The sequence below is a fragment of the Anabrus simplex genome, chromosome 2 (assembly GCF_040414725.1).
Source record: "Anabrus simplex isolate iqAnaSimp1 chromosome 2, ASM4041472v1, whole genome shotgun sequence".
Classification (NCBI taxonomy): domain Eukaryota; kingdom Metazoa; phylum Arthropoda; class Insecta; order Orthoptera; family Tettigoniidae; genus Anabrus; species Anabrus simplex.
Window position 1 is genome coordinate 481,763,814 of NC_090266.1, and position 18,109 is coordinate 481,781,922.

The 18,109-nt window shown below is 37.8% G+C and overlaps 1 protein-coding gene across 2 annotated transcripts in view; it reads left to right on the forward strand.

Moving 5' to 3' along the window:
* Positions 1–14,081: 14,081 nt before the first annotated feature.
* Positions 14,082–18,109, forward strand: part of mon2 (Mon2 homolog, regulator of endosome-to-Golgi trafficking) — a 583,018-nt gene continuing 578,990 nt past the window's right edge. For both annotated transcript variants that reach the window (XM_067140860.2, XM_067140862.2), the window contains exon 1: positions 14,082–14,352. In XM_067140860.2, the coding sequence (XP_066996961.1) occupies positions 14,233–14,352 (120 nt within the window). In that variant the 5' untranslated portion in view covers positions 14,082–14,232. The remainder of the gene's footprint in view (positions 14,353–18,109) is intronic.

Here is an 18,109-nt window from a genome sequence, read left to right on the forward strand (position 1 = left end):
GTCAGCAGTCTTGAGATTTTTTCTGTGGTTTCCCATTTCCACTTCCAGGCTAAATGTCGGGACTGTTCTTATTCAAAGACCACAGCCGAATCCTACCACCTTCTCACCCAAATTCACTCAACCATTATTCATCTCTATTAGTTCCGCAGTTGATGTAGCAGTGGCGTATGTTGGTATCAAGACGTGAGCTACCACTAGACTAAGGTTACACCTTTTTGATGTTTGATTTAGTGAACGTCAAGCCTTTAAGCGTTTTGGGCTGCAGCCAATAGCTAAAGGAGTAGCCTGCTGCTTTGTCAAGGCTGCTTCACAAGCTACTGCACTAGCCTCTGCCACTGTCAATACTAAACACCTGATCAGTGGAGATGGTAGCCTAAGATTGTGCAAATTAAAGCCCGGCATTGTGGTTAAATGGATAGAATGCTTGACTTTGGCCCGATGGCCCCAGTTCAATTCTCAGTATTAACCCCCTCGTACTCTTAATTCCCGTAGCCTCCGTGGCCCAGGCGGCAGCGCGCCGGCCTCTCACCGCTGGTTCCGTGGTTCACATCCCGCTCAATCCATGTGAGATCTGCCCTGGACAATGCGGAGGCGGGACAGGTATTTCCCGGGCTACTTCGGTTTTCCTTTTCGTAATTAATTCCAGCAACACTCTCTAATAGGAGTGCGGCAGCCTTCGGCAGCCGGCACAAATCCTATCCTCGCCGCTAGGTGGGGATTCGTTCATTCATTTCCTGACCAGGTCGAATGACTGGACACAGGCTGTGGATTTTCTTTATACTCTTAATTCCCCTGACTTTGGGAGTGTGTATTTATGACGCCTTCTCCATTAATTTCATCCTTATTAGGATACCTCCAAGCCTATACAAATGCCATGCACCATTATTATTATTATTATTTTAAAATTTTGAATTGTACAGCATTTCCAGTCCTCACACTCATCGTTCACTGCTTTATTAGCTTCCTCGGGAGATCATTTGTGGTGTCCTACCCATGATGACGGGTTCGATTCGAATCAGAAAGGAGAACACTAAACCTGAAAGATTGCATTTCATTTGAGCAGATCTACCTATGAAAAGAAAACTATATTACTCCTATAACAGAAGCCCTGCAGTGTCCTTCAACAAGGATGTACTCTGTTATCTATATAATTACGCCAGAAATATGAGATGAGTAATTTCATACGATGAGGAGCGCATGGTTCTTCGGTAGCAGTGGCGATCTGGCGGAGGGAACCCTAAGACACCTACCCCGCCGCTCCCCGCAACTAACGGACATACAGCAGCGAGCCGCGCGAGGTAAATCTAGAGGAGAGGGACGCAACTTCTGAGATGCAAGATCAGTTTACGATGCCTTGCTCCCAGAAATACGTGCGACGTTTTTTGTCATTGTTTTCAAGTTTTTAAATTGGAACAATATGTCAAATGCTTACATTATAATGTGCTTTATATTACCATCATTATCATTTGAGGTTTCGGCTTCACCGATAGCTTTGATTATACGCCACTGTAAGTTAGGCGAAAAAATATATCATATCAATTTATCTCGCCTCATTCCCAACCTCTCCTCCATAAACGGGAATAAGGGGTTGACGTACATACATACATATTTTTAAAAATAATATTTCATTCTTCAGATAAAAGTATTTCATGTGGAAACTTAGTAAGCTGTTCATTGCACAGTTTCACATGTTGGCCTGACTGTCATAACGGTAATGGTCGCTACTTGTCTGTCGTTAACCATTGAAGTTATCGCGTAATTTCCGGACATTCAAGTGATAGTTATTACACGACCAAGGACAAACAAATTTAGAAAATTAAAACCAAACTTTCCTTCACAGTCCAACGGTCGCGAAAACTTGTGAGCGTACTAGACCCAAGAGGTCAGATGAATCACCCAAAATAGAAATATACTGACTTAAATAAGAACACAGTATATGAGGAAATTATAACTTTAATAAGATGAAAATAATTAATGAATCAGTTAGGTTTCGAACAAATCAAGGATCCAAAGGAAAAAACTATCACGAATTCACTTAACCTGAAATTAAAACTCTAAGATCAGTACAATAGAAGTAGTAAATTATTTCCTTTTTTCTTCATATCCACCAACAAATGAAATTAATCCCTAATTTCTTGAGTTACAGATTATTCACCAGATATCAAACGAGGTGTGTAAGTTATACTTTTTATTACAATTCTGTAAAACTTAGATCACCCTATTTCTCAAACTTCGCGAGCTGAAAACAGTCTCTTATGCCTATCTCCAGACCAATAAGGCCTTTCCAACCCAACGGTCAACAAGATTAAGTGCGACGAGAACAAGTCTCAGGGAGATAAATCAGAAGGAAATTCAAACAATCTCCAAACTGGAAACTCTCAGAAATAATAATGATTAAATATCAGTAAGGAGAGACCATCTCCACCCGACACATTTGGTATACACGGCCGACACAATAACCCACACGAAAATCTTTTTTCTTACAAAGGTCTCACTTCAAATGTTGAGAGACAATAACAATAGATCGTACGTCAAATGTCAAAATGAAAAGGTACACGTCCTCAAAAATGTTTACAAGAGAGGCCATGCGAACACAACACGTGACACCCGAAAAACCAACATGGCTGCTCAAGGACTGAGGTAGTCAAAGAAACAATTTTACGGCTTGTTAATTTACAACCGAACTCGGATTTTGATAAATTAAAACATAATTTAGAAAATGCTGGGTTAAAACCCTCTTCACTTAATAACAGAATGGATTTTCATGATATTACAGGTAAGGAGTTACACAACTTCTTACGCCTCAATACACTACGTAAATTTCAACCAACACATAATTTTACAATTTTAGAAATGTGCGTTCAACCAAACCTAATCTTCAAAATATACATTACATAAACAAAACCCCAAAATGAAGATAAGAGCAAATCCACTAAATAACCATGTCCGAACGCAACATCGTAACATTCCAAACATAATTTCATTTGCGAAGTAATCCAACACAACAAACATGATTTAGTAGCCCGTATCCAGAAAAGATCGTCCACAGATGGACTTCAGGTGGAATCGACCACTTCATTTCTCCTTGAGTTTAGGTAGAACTGGTAGAGTACTTACAATTTATTTCAGGAAACCTTTAAAACCAGAAAATAAAACTTATTCATAGTTCGGCATAACGCCGAGCGGCGAATAGGTTCAACCGGGGTCGATCAGCAGCACCATTTCTTCTTCTTCAACCAAAATATATATTAGATTTCACCAGAACAGCAAGGGTGGACGCTTCCTTTTTAACGATCGACAACAACCAAAACAAATGCCACACTCTTCATTATAGCACGCCCATACGTTGACAAGTGACTGTCTCGCCAACTAGGTGGCCCCACTCAAGACCAACTACAATTATATCAGACCGTAATCCAGAAAAAACATGGCGGACATCGGTGGGCGATATGCGAGGTTGAGGGTAAGGTTATGCATGTTTATTCCGAGTCACCTAAAGAAAAGATCACAAGTCGAACGTCATAAAATGCAACTCATCAACTCGAAATATGAATAATTAAAAACCAAAAGTAGCGTTATCGCGTATTGTAAGTCTAAATGTAATTTCAGAGGGGAAAATAACAAAGGGAGAATTATTGTATCAACGTCAGGTTGAAACAGACACAAAGCACTGTATAAAAATATTTCACATATGAATCTCCGGTCAGCAAATACGGTATATAGATGTCAACAAAGCATTATTATCCTTACATGAAATACTATGACACCACCATTAACCACAGCCCATTATGTAAAACACGCAAACGAATTTCTCCAACAATATTTCAACCCTCCAAAATCCACCTGCATTGTTGAGTAGGTACAAGCGATATTTGTATGATACACTTGACCATCTCGTCACCTTAAAACTCACCAGAATTGATGGCATAATTGTATATTATATGAAAAATAATATAATCGTCATGTTCACTCACGGGAAATGGGGTTAGGTTTAGTTTAGCCTACGCACGTTCATTGTAAAACGTTGAAAATTAATTACATCATTCTTGCACCACCGTTTAAGATTAATTTCGTCTCTAAGTCATAAATCTTGATCATGATTTTCCGGATCTTTCTGGGACTGATTTAATTTTCTTTGTAGTAAGGTACGTTGGCTGATAGGGCATCATTAGTTTAAACTTCAGAAGTTTGCGCGGCACTCGAATTAGATCATCACCTTCTATGGGTATATAATGCCTTCCCTTACAATACATTTGATTTCAAAAATGATAAAATGATTAATGCACAGAACATTATTAGGCCTATGATTCGGTTCGAGTTTTTCCTTACGAATGCTCTTAACCCAACTTTGCCTTAATACTAGGTCTTTTGGAAACGGGAACACTGAAACTTTTATACTTACATCCAGGCACACAGCACATTAAACTATACACATATTGCATAGGTAACTAAAAATGAAGAAAATACTTTCAGAGAACAACACGAGAATGAACATTAACCTGATCACTACCGATATTGTTGGAATAAATAACCTCTTTGAGAACAAACAACTTCTTACGGCACTGCAAGAGGATCTATTACCTTCTTAAGACTATAAATAAATGTAATGTATGATTAATAATATTCAAATTTCCGTAAATATTTGGTAACAACACGACTTTCACAAATCAAAACAAACGCATGCTAACACTCCAGCTGCCGCCATTATGGACAGTTTCGATAGGTCGGTTAAGGTCTGAGATATTGTAGTTGGTCTTGCCCCACTATACAGTCAAGCACTCGGAGGAGATCGATAGTAGCGGCGCGAAATAGAACAATTGCGAAAACACAGAGAAGCATTAATTACAACCCGGTGACATTTCAAGGAAACGGAAACTTACAGAATAATGTTCCTCGAGTCTTTTCAAGTATGTAGTGGCAAGACATCTCTTAATTTAATATAATCGCCATAAAGTTAAGGTTATATTGGACAAGAATGTGTTGTGTGGGTGCCATATGGCTAACGTGAACCCGCGTAAAGGATTATTAACTGATCGAAAGTTCATGGGTAGTAAATGCCTGAAAGTAGAAACAGAACACTTCGATGGAAGCGGTATTTCAAGGAAAGTTCAGAGGTAGTAAATGCCTGAAATTAGAAAGAGAACACTTCGATGAAAGTGGTATTTCAAGAGTTGGAGGAGGGAGCTATAATACAAACTTAGGTGTTTCAATTAGCATTATGCTTGTAATGTGATCTCCGTTTCAGGCAAATCTTCACTGTGTTGTAGTTTTTTACAGTGAAACTGACATTTGGTAATGAAGGCTACAGTCAACAGAAGAAACAGAATTAATGTCAGAGAAAAAGTTACTGCGAGAAATTGCTTTGAGCCATTCCTTAATTTATACTAATCTACAGTAAATTTGTAAAATGATAATGGGTGCCATATCCTGGCCACCTCTACGTTATCTGGTTCGTTTTATGGACGAACAGCTTCCCCTGTGTTACTTATGTGTACTCGTGGATTTCGGTATTATGACCGACCCATTGGCTTTTATTGTATGCGCAAACTTAGCCCAAGGAGGTCACAGATGTCGCATTTGTCATCCTGTGACTTCTCGACTTTTAAAGACGCCACTCAAACGTATTCATCTACTAATGTCATTCAAATCAAAAAATCAAATCAAAATCTCTTTATTTGGAAATGAGGTGTCTACCTCGGTGGCAAATGGTACACTAAAATACATTATTGTCAAGCACTAAATTTTAAATTAACAGGAGACGAAGAAAATTTTCCTAGAATACAATATTATACAATTTACGCTAATAATTTTTTCTATTAAACACACACATCATCCTTAATAAATTTATATTGTTTACAAAATTCTACTTATAATATCTTACAAACATAGTCAACTCATATACAGTACGGTATGTGAAATTACTTCTAATAATACTATACAACTGGTATAAGATTAAAATTAACATTGAATTTATTTACATATTTATATTTTACCCATCTTGGAACCTAAGTAGCATAACGACCTGCTGCGTCTTAACCAGAGCCCCTTTTGCCACCACTTTTCAGAGTTCCTGAAGGGCCTTCACAGCTACCGTAGCGGTCCCAGGGCCCTCGAAGTCCCCACTGTACTTCACCCCTACAGGCAGTCCCCTACTTGGGCTGTCCAAACTCCTTAGACCAGGGGATGGAATTAATTTAATCACACACATTTATTATTTACAATATCCTGCACTGGTCGAATGCCCTCTAACATTTAATTTATTATCTCTGTTGTTGTTTATTCTCTTCTTGAATATCTGTACAGATTTTGGAAAAGGATCAAACACTACCCCTGGTAAACTGTTCCACTCCTTCACGCCCTTCCCAATGAAAGAAAATTTACCCCAATCGCTTCTGCTAAAATTCCTTCTAATTTTGTACTTGTGGTCAGTTCTACCAATATAATTATTTTCCAACCGAAGCCTCTCACGGATATCTCCCAATGCTGCTTCTCCTATATAGGCTCTATATAATCCTATAAGTCTACTTTTCTCCCTTCTCTTACTTAAAGTTTCCCACCCAAGTTCCTTTAACATTTCTGATACACTACTCTTTCTCCTGAAATCCCCTGTTACAAACCTTGCTGCTTTCCTCTGCACACCATCTAGTTCTTTTATTAGGTATTCTTGGTGAGGATCCCAAACACTGTTTGCATATTCCAATAATGGACGAACCATACTTAAGTAACATTTTTCTTTTAATTCTTTGTTGCATCCTTTAAGTAGCCTCATTATGACATGTAACGATCTGTATGCTTCCCCAACAACGTCATCAACATGACCCTTCCAGTGCAAATTACTTTCAAATCTCACACCTAAGTATTTGCACTTGCCATCTTTTGGATAACTACCTCATCCAAAGTATATTCAAATTCAGTTTTAAAGCTCCTGTTTGTAAAAGTTGTAACAGTTGATTTGGCTCCATTAATCTTCATATTATTTTCTTCAAGCCATTCCTGGATACTGTCAAGGTCCCTTTGTAATTCTGAACAATCCTCAATGTTATTAATTTCCCTATAAACAATTATGTCATCTGCATACAATCTTATTTTCGATATGTTCCCTAAAACATTTGCGTATATTAAGAAAAGTACCGGACCGATTATACTACCCTGTGCAATTCCCTTCCAGACTTTCTCTTCCTGTGATATATTATTTCCTACTTTGACTTTCTGAACCCTTGAATTTAGAAATGTTCTTATCCAACGTATAACCCTTACGTCCAATCCTATTCCCTCCAATTTCTTTAATAATATTCCATGTTCCACTCTATCAAAGGCTGTGGAAAGATCTATGGCTATGCAATCTAACTGGCCTCCTGAATCTAACTGATCTGATATGTCCTGCTGAAATCCCACCAGTTGTGCCTCACAAGAAAATTTCTTTCTAAATCCATACTGGCTCCTCATGAACCAATTTTTATCATCACATATCCCTCTGATGTACTTCGATATTAAACTCTCCAGAATTTTACAAACTATACTGGTCAGGCTGATTGGTCTGTAGTTCTCTGGTTTCCTTTTATCACCCTTTCCTTTATATATTGGTATTATTATAGATTCCTTCCATTCCTTTGGTATCACACTATTATTTATGACATAGTCAAAGAGAAATTTTAAGTTAGGCACTATATACCACCCCATTGTCTTTAATACCTCCCCAGTAATTTGATCACTTCCTGCTGCTTTTCCTTGCTGAAGCAGTTGGATTTCTCTGAAAATATCTTCATTTGTGAATGAGAAGCTTCTTGTTTCCCTCTGTGTCTCTCCCTCTCTATCTTCTGTTACGGTTTCCAAGTCCTGACAATCTTCTACTGAATCTCGGAATTCCCTACTAAAGAGGTTTGCTTTCTCAGTATCTGTTAAATAGTGTTCACCCCCTTCTCCCACCATTGTAGGAATTTGGATTCCTTTTCCTTTTTGATTCCTAATATATGAATACAGCTTTTTCCATTTCCCTTTGTGGTCATTACCCTCTTGAAGAATGCCGTTCATATAATTCCCTTTTGCTTCCTTTTTCACTCTATTCAGTTCCCTCATTAGTTGTTTTCTAGTTTCTCTATTCTTCCTACCTTCTTTGATTTTCCTGTTTACTATTCTACATTTTCTTTTTAATTTTCTTATTTCCCTTGTGTAATAAACAGGGTCTGAGGTCATTTTACCCTTCTTAACAGGTACAAATCTCTTCTCTCCTTCCCAAATTGTTCCTTTAAATTTAGCCCAAAGTGTATCCACATTATTCCCTTCACTTATCCAACAACTGAATTGTGATTTAAGGTAAGTCCCAAATTCATCAACTTTAGTTTTTCTGTATAATTTCTTGTCTTTTTGACCCTCTTATTAAGCATTTTTGGTACGAGTCCTACATCCATTATTACAGCCTTATGGTCACCTATTCCTTCAATTACCTCAGTTTTATCAACAATTTCCCATGGTTTAACCAAGAATACATCTAGCAAGTTATTGAGACGAGTTGGTTCTTGTACTACTTGTGTAAATCCTCCCTCCCAAATTAACTTATTTGCCAGTTTCTGTTCATGGGCTTCACTTGCAGCTCCATTCCATTCAACTTCAGGCAAGTTTAGATCTCCCCCAATTATTACCGTATCATTATTGTTTTTATGAGTATAATCTATTATTTTCTCAAATATTTCCATATCTCTTTCCTCTCTTCCAGGCCTATATGTTCCTATAATTCCCACCTCCTTCATATTATCACAAACTATTTTTATCCCTAATATTTCATCCCTTTCATCAGTAAACCATTCATGCGAACAATAAGTTTCCTTCACCAGAATAAATACCCCTCCTCCTTTTTTATCTCCACGCCATCTCTCCGCTGACAGCTCGGAACATACCACTTATTCGAGAAGCTCGTCTTATTTCTCCCAAGTCTTCCCAGCCCAAACTATGCAACATTTATTAACGCTACTCTTTTGTCGGATACCACCCAGAACAAATAGAGCTGCTTTTCTTTGGATTTTTTCCAGTTCTTGAATCAAGTAATTCTGGTGAGGGTCCCATACACTGGAACCATACTCTAGTTGGGGTCTTACCAGATACTTATATACCCTCTCCTTTACATCCTTACTACAACCTCTAAATACCCTCATAACATTGTACAGAGATCTGTACCCATTATTTACAATTCCAGTTATGTGATTACCCCAATGAAAATCTTTCCTTATATTAACACCTAGATACTTACAATGATCCCCAAAAGGAACTTTCACCCCATCAACGCAGTAATTACAACTCAGAGAACTATTCCTATTTGTGAAACTCACAACCTGACTTTTAAGCCCGTTTATTATCATACCATTTCCTGCTGTCCATCTCACAACATTATCGAGGTCACCGTGCAGCCGCTCACAATCTCGTAACTTATTTGTTACTCTGTACAGGATAACGTCATCCGCAAAAAGCCTTACCTCTGATTCCACTTCTTTACTCATATCATTTATATATATAAGAAAACATGAAGGTCCAATAATACTGCCTTGAGAAATTCCCCTCTTAATTATTACAGGGTCGGATAAAGCTTCACCTAATCTAATTCTCTGAGATCTATTTTCTAGAAATATAGCAACACATTCAGTCACTCTTTTGTCTAGCCCAATTGCACTCATTTTTGCCAGTAGTCTCCCAAGACCCACCTTATCAAATGCTTTAGACAGGTCAATCGCGATACATTTCTTTTGAACTCCTGAATCCAAGAGATCTGCTAAATCTTGCTGGAATCCTACAAGCTGAGCTTCAGTGGAATAACCTTTCCTTAAATCGAACTGCTTTCTATCGACCCAGTTATTAATTTCGCAGACATTTCTAATATAATCAGAAAGAATGACTTCCCAAAGCTTACATGCAACGTATGTCAAACTGACTGGCCTGTAATTTTCAGCTTTATGTCTATCACCCTTTCCTTTATACACAGGGGCTACTATAGCAACTCTCCATTCATCTGGTATAGCTCCTTCAACCTAAAAATAATCAAATTAGGCTACTTCAAATATGGTACTATATCCCAACCCATTGTATCTAGTATATCCCCAGAAATCTTATCAATTCCAGCCGCTTTTCTAATTTTCATATTTTGTATCCCATTGTAAATGTAATTGTTATCATATGTAAATGTTAATAATTCTTTAGTATTAGTCACCTCCTCTATCTGGACACTACCCTTGTAACCAACAATCTTTACATACTGCTGACTGAATACTTCTGCCTTTTGAAGATCCTCACATACACACTCCCCTTCTTCATTAATTAATCCTGGAATGTCCTTCTTGGAACCAGCTTCTGCCTTATAGTACCTATACATTCCCTTCCATTTTTTCCTAAAATTTGGATGACTGCCATTTATGCTTGCCATCATGTTATCCTTAGCTGACTTCTTTGCTAGATTCGGTTTCCTAATTAAGTTCCTTCAATTTCTCCTTACTTCCACAGCCATTTCTAAGTCTATTTCCAATCTGCACCTCGTTCTCAGTCTCTTTATTTCTCTATTATAATAAGGTGGGTCTTTACCATTCCTTACCACGTTTAAAGGTACAAGCCTGTTTTCACATTCCTCAACAATTGCTTTAAACCCATCCCAAAGCCTGTTTACAATTTTATTTGCCGTTTTCCACCAATCATAGTTACTTTTTAAGAACTGCCTCATGCCTGCTTTATCAGCCATATAGCACTTGCTAATAGTCCTAGTTTTAAAAGCTTCCTTTCTATCAAATTTATTTTTAACTACGGTGAAATCAGCTTCAAGATCACTAATACCATATATTACTTCCGATTCTCTATAGAGCTCGTCTGGTTTTATCAGCACCACGTGCAGGATATTTTCCCTAGTTGGTTCCATCACTTTCTGAATCAGCTGTCCTTCCCATATTGGCTTATTTGCCATTTGTTGGTTATGCTTCCGGTCGTTCTCATTTCCTTCCCAGTTGACATTTTGTTAATTCAGATCTCCCGCTACAATCACATTCTCTTTCATGTTGTTTCCCTCATAGCTGATTATCTTATCAAATGAATCTGAATCCGTGTCAGCACTACCCTTTCCCGGTCTGTGCACTCCAAAGATATCAAGTTGCCTATTATCTTTAGAAATGAGCCTTACACTTAGAATTTCATGTTTGTCATCTTTAACATTTTCGTAGCTTACAAATTCTTCTTTCACCAGAATGAATACTCCCCTCCCCACCATTCCTATCCTATCTCTACGATACACACACCAGTTTCGTGAGAACATTTCTGCATCCATTATATCATTTATCAGCGATGGTTCAACTGATATTACAATATCTCGTAAGTACATATACTACCAATTAAATTAATTATATTCCTTTCTTTACAGTACTTCTACAGTTCAACACTAACATTTTATGTCATCCCTACTTGACTTCCAGATCTCTGTACCCTTATCACCACTCCCTAGACCACCCCGATTCCCTGAATGAACCTCCCTATTACCCTTCCAAACAAATTTCGTAACTAATGTATCGCCCCGTTACCTTTGTTTGATTTGGCTTCCACTGATTTCTTTCATTTTTTCCTTTTTCGTTATCTTTCTGCCTGTGTATATGTTGTATTTTCCGGCTATTTATTCTTCAGTGCTCATCGTGCCCAGACCTGCCGCGGGCATGCGAGAAGATTAACGTGGAGGTGGTCTAATACAACGACATATCGTATTCATCGTAGGAAACTTCAGAATCGCATCGTGTGAGGTGCAAATGTCAGGATGTGTCCTTTTCTTTTTTGATGTACAAAAGGCAAACAGCAATATGACATGTTGGAATATTTGCAAAGACAGTTCAAGAAAACCAAATCACCACACTACACATTTTATAACAAAATGAATTAGCGTCTAAAGGAGTGTTTATGGCGAAGTTATGGCGAGAAATAGCTTTGAGACAAATTGTTATATTTTTCATTGTCTGCAAGAAATTTGTGAAATGATAAAGCTCCTTTGTTTTGTTTTTGTTCGAAGTACAAAAAGCACACTACAATATCCCATATTCGAAGATTTTTGAAGACAATAAAAATCAAATCACAACACTGGATAATAAAAAACGGATTAGTGCATTACTATGAACTCTCAATAAAAACACCCTATTATGAACCCATTATCAATACTCGGGAACAAAACAGTACATATGAAACTGGAAATACGATCATTACGGTGCACAGCTTCATATCAATTTCATAGGTTGCCAGCGCTGCTGGGGCATTTCGGAGAAACTTTTCAATTAATTCTGTATGCTGGGCTTCACAAACGATTTTCAAGACCAGCATGTTCTGTGAGAGATGTAGGTGGCCGTGGTGTAACGTTTAAAAGTAGGGCCCACGAGAGTTGAAGTCTTATGTCTTACCGGCGAGAAAAAGTTGACTAACGCTGCTCGAAAATGGCCTGTTGCTATGGTAATGATAACAGAGTTGCAACATTTTAGGATGCTATCACCACGTGGGTTGGCTTGCTCTCAGTCACTTTTGTCATTCATATTCTGACTGATTTCTTTTCTCGATGAAGTATCGTCTTCCTATTGTGTTTATTATACCGCAGATTATTTTTGAGTTGTACAGGTACCATTAACAATCGGAGTTAAATAATAAAAAACTATCAATGTGGGTAGTGTTGTTCTATTCTGTGATTAGCATGTGCGTTTGTTGAGGTTATTGTCAGAAACTGATGATTTTGTTAGTGATTATGAATTTTTTATATATATATATATCGATAATGTCGTGTTCTGTCTTAAATGCTGGAATTATTAACACGAGCTTAGGAACCGGTCAAGGTAAATGAATTGTATTAGGCCTAGGCCTACATGTTTTATTAAACACTCAGCCTGTCTGAAAGGGTGGTAGGCTGCGAATGGAGGTAACTATGACAACGCAGCGTACTTCGTAGTTACAGCTTTCGCCGCTCACCTGTCAGACTTCAACTCTCGTGGGCCTTACTATAGTATTTCAAATAGTATACTCTATGTCACTTGTCCGCCACCGACATTTACATTATCTACTTTATTCTTCACTGTGGTTGTTTCTTCATATATCCTTTTATAGGGAGTGTATATGGTGATGCTGTATTTTCTTTTCGTGATGTTGAGAGCTGCCGGTAATACTATCACCCCCAGCAATGTCTTACGCCAGTTTATTCATTAATGCTATTTTTTATTTGGTTTTTGTGTTTGTTTCTTGGTATCGTTTGCTAGCAAGTTGAGAATTATTGAGGTAAATGACATCATTCATGGATGTTTTATTTGATTTTCGTGGCTCAGTGCCCTTGTACGAGGTATTTTAAAAACTAAAATACGGTGTGCGTTTTCATTCCGTCCTGCAATTATTTATGACAATAGTTCAAGTTTAACAGCTTCTACTGATGTGAGTGCGTTATGATGAGATTATAACGGTATATACTGTAAATTGACCATGCTAGGAACTGGCGCCCAGGTGGATCCTTTTAATACGTGAAATTTAATGGTATGTCTTTGGAATAGTTCAAAGGTTGATCTCATTTCATGTGATTCTTTCGCACTCAGGTTCATAAAATTTGATGTCGTCAATTGTTAGATTCTGTTCAATATGTTTCATTTTCTCTATTCCTCTGAGTACCAACGAACGTCAATACATCTACTTCATTTAGATCGACGTCAAGCTCCATGACTAAATTGTTAGTGTGCTGGCTTTTGGCCCAGAGGATCTCGGGTTCGATTCCCTGCTGGGTCGGTTATTTTCATCTTCATCCGTTAATTCCGATGGCTGGGTGTGTGTGCCGTCTTCATCATTAGAATTCATCATAGGTAAGGCCCCATCCTCATAGACGCACGGGTCGCCTATACGATGTCAACTCGAAGGAGGCCACACGCCATTAATATTTTTATCTGGTTAGCTTAATGGCGTTTAATTTGTTCTAGAATGATATACGACGTGACCATACCATTGTATAAGAAACTCAGATGTATTTGGAGGGTTATGACACACAATTTCGTTGTCTTTTTCTCAGTACTGCCATCTATTGCACTTGATTTCGACATATGTTTACTATTCGCAGTGCCAACTCACTGAAGTAGTGTAATGTTTATATTAGCTTATGAAATGAATGAACTTTAAGAAAGACTTATATACAAAGTCATTTACATACGGTTGACATGAAGTGTAAATACCGAAATAGTGCATACGCAGAAATTGCTTAAATTGTCGATAATGGCTTGTGTTGGTGGAACGACAGGGAACGAAGTCGCACAAAAGTTTTTAGAATCCTTGCAGAATGATTTAAAAAATTTGTCAATAGAAACTAAGAAAAAGTTTCCCCAAATTAAAGAAGTAAGTGATAGCATTTTGGTCCAATAAGTATAAGGCTTTATGATGTGTGGATGAAATTGAAGGTTAGAATTCTGCTATTTTCCATGCAAGGTGTATTTGTACTGTGATTTATTTCATATATATGACAGTTTAACGGCCCTATTGTCTTACTGCTCCTTATACTATGTGCTGATTACCCATCTTTACGTAAACGATTGCATCATGCACTCACATTTTCGCCTTGTTAGTGTTAGCTGTTAGGTATCTGCTTTTGATTGCAAGGAGAGGTATGAACACTATGTTTTGGAAATCCCAACAGTGGCACTAGTTGTTCGGTATTGTATTGGAGTCGATTTTATTAAGTATTTAAATATATAAGTCCCTGGTTGTGAAGTAAAGGATACCCCTGTTCTGTATAGGTCCTCCGCGTGTTCACTGAGAAGCCAGTTGGCTCATAGCAACGTCACACATTATCTACTTTTATGCCCTCTGCCCGCATTTCGTGCATTATTGTTTTATGAACTGCTATATATGATGTAATAGGTTCATTTGAAATGAAAATCCACAGCCTGTTTCCAGGCAATGACCGGGTCAGTAATGGAATGAAGTCCCCATCTAGCGGCGAGGATAGGAATTGTGCCAGCTGCCGAGGCCTATCGCACTCTTCTGGGGCAATGATTAATGAATGGCAGATGAAATTATATTGGAGAGTGTTGCTGGAATGAAAGATAACAGGGAAAACCGGAGTACCCGGAGAAAAACCTGACCCGCCTCCGCTTTGTCCAGCACAAATCTCACATGGAGTGACCGGGATTTGAACGTATTTGAACCACGCAAACCAGCGGTGAGAGGCCGGCGCGCTGCCGCCTGAGCCACGGAGGCACCAATAGGCTCATTTGTTGTTCGATAATTTCGTATCACTGGGGTTTGAAGGATTTATTATTTCCATGTATACCTCTAGTAGTTTAAGTAAGACGGTTCTTGTATGATTCGCGATCAAGGATGTCACTTTAAACTACCTTTCATGTTTTTTAAACATTTTTTTTACAGTCTAATGTCAATAATGATTCTGCCGTAATTGTTTTTTTCATTATTGTGTTTATACAGAGATGTGAAGTTAATATTCTACATTCGCGGAAAAATGAACCTAAAACATTTTAAAATATGCGGAAATTTTACGTAATTTTTATGTTTAGATGGTCGTCCTTTAAATTATTGTATGCAGAACTTCCTACATTTACAGATTAAAGGTTTTAAATTACAATGGCAAGTGCTTTAATACCTATTTAATAATATCTAAATAATGGTATCTATTTTACATCCCGCTAACTGTTTTTACGGTTTATGGAGACGCCGAGGTGCCGGAATTTTGTTCCGTAGGAGTTCTTTTATGTACCAGTAATTCTACCAACACGAGGCTGACGTATTTGAGCACCTTCAAATACCACCAGACTGAACCAGGATCAAACCTGCCAAGTTTGGGTCAGAAGTTCAGCGCCTCAACCGTCTGAGCCACTCGGCCTGGCTTAATTAGATTTGGTGATGAATCACGGGATAAACATTTACCAGTTCCCGTTTACAGTTGAATTAGTAATCATTAGCAGTATTAGATCTAACAGTTCTGTAAATATTAATACATGAAAGAGTCTCGATGATGAGCATACTCAAGATGCAAGAATTTAGAACCTAGTTATTTTCAAATTTACTCATAATTTCATCCCAGTTTTTAATGTCAATTTGTATATATTTGTTTCATTTGTTTTATGTCAATTGTGTGCATGTACATTTGTTTAGTTATTAGATGTTTTACATTAAGGCTGAAGATGGCCAGCCCCGGCCAAAACTAGTCCCTAATTAATGTAATTTAGAATATTATAGTATTGAAAGTGGGGGCCATTATGACATTAATTTAATAGGGCCTAAGTATATTGTAATTCCAATTCAATACGGATAGAACCATGAAGTCTATATCCTATGATTAATTATATCCCTTCTGAGGAAACAGAATGGTGACGTCTGAGTATTGGTAAACTCCAGATAAATTTAACCCTCCGTCGGTCGCGCTCTAATTTCGACACGATAAGTCACGCGGCATCTAGGAGGCGCCATTGTGTTATTAGTTTTAAAAATACATTTCCTGTGGATATGTTTGGATATAATTGAGTTAAATAATGTTGACATTCATTTTACTCTTATTTCCATTGTTAACAGCAACAATAAAGTCCTGCAGGTTGTTTTATCTTGTTTCAAATATTACAAGAATGCTCAGTGACGTATCTCTTATTTAGTATTTATTTCACACACAATAATATACTCAACAATAAGAACTATAGCATGATATACCGTAACCTTGTTCACAGAATTTGAAATAGGTGATAATAACGTAAAAACAGAAAAGTATGCAATGTAGTACAGAACTAAAGAAAAAATACAGAATGAACTGTTCATCTTTCCTTTTATTTTCCCAAGTCCAGATTTTCGAAGTATTCATGGCAAATATTCTTCCATGTTCCAGTAATTCTCTTCGGTTTAGCGAGCTTGCAAGTGTCACATCGTTTCTTTTCAGCAAGAGGAGGAAGGGTAGTTCCAGTGGCTATTGCTTCTTTGTCTTGCTCTGCAGGTCGGTACTTTTCAAGTTGGAAATGCAGTGTAGAATGGAGACCTGTTGGATTCATGCTCCTTCGTCTAATCTCCTCTGACACCAACTGCTCAGCTAGTGTTCTCAAGAACAGTCTCCTCCTACTGACATTCATTCCGTTCCCAATAGCCACTACTTGAGCATTTAACATTCAACATAGCAAAGAAAATAACCAGTGGCCAACGTGTGGTATTTCGGGCTATGTTGTAACTCCCACTCATTTTATCCACGACATCTACTCCACCCTTTGTCCCGTTATAGCATCTCATAATTATAGGTTTGGCATTTTCTCCAGTTTCATCATCAATCGAGTCATCATGTAAATGATGACTGGAAACGAGCAGGACAATTCTGTTTGTCTTAGGAACATGGGAGACTAAAGTGGCATGTTAATTGAAAACAAACATTGATGACTTTACTGCCCTTTGTTTTGCATTCGTAAGCTCAGCTGGTAGACTTCTTTTATTCTTTCTAATTGTGGCGACATAAGATAATCTCTTCTTCTTCAAGTCAACTATCAAGTCAAAGTCTGTGAACCAATTATCCGCCGTAATATTACGACCTGTGTTATAGATAGGCTGTGCCAACCACTTAACAACATCTGATGATTTATTACTAATATGAAACGGCCCCGCTGGCTATTTCCCTGGGTAAATTTCCAAATTATGATAATAGAAAGTTTTTGCATCCACTACGGCGTATATTTTATCACGTATTTGGCTGGTTTTGATGCAATATACTGCTTAAAACGGCATCTTCCACGAAAGGCTTCAAGCTTTTCATCTATTGTTATGAACGCCCCAAGGGAATAGTTCTTCTTACAGTTGTCAACAAATGATTGAAATACTTCCTGGATAGCTGCCAAGCTGTCTATCTTCTTATGCTCCTCTCTTGTAACCCTGTCATCAAAACGAAAGCAACGAACCAAAAATTTAAAATGCCTCAAATTCATAACAAGACGGAATTTTTCCACTCCATTGCCGTCCGTGCCCCACAAGTCCTCAAGCATTATTTTGTTTGTATGTAAAGTACCAGCCAAATATAAAAGTCGTAAGAATGCCTTTATTTCAATAATATCAGTCACTTTTGCATCTCTTTCCCTTTGAAAATGTTTTTACGTGTTCTATAAACTGATTTGTA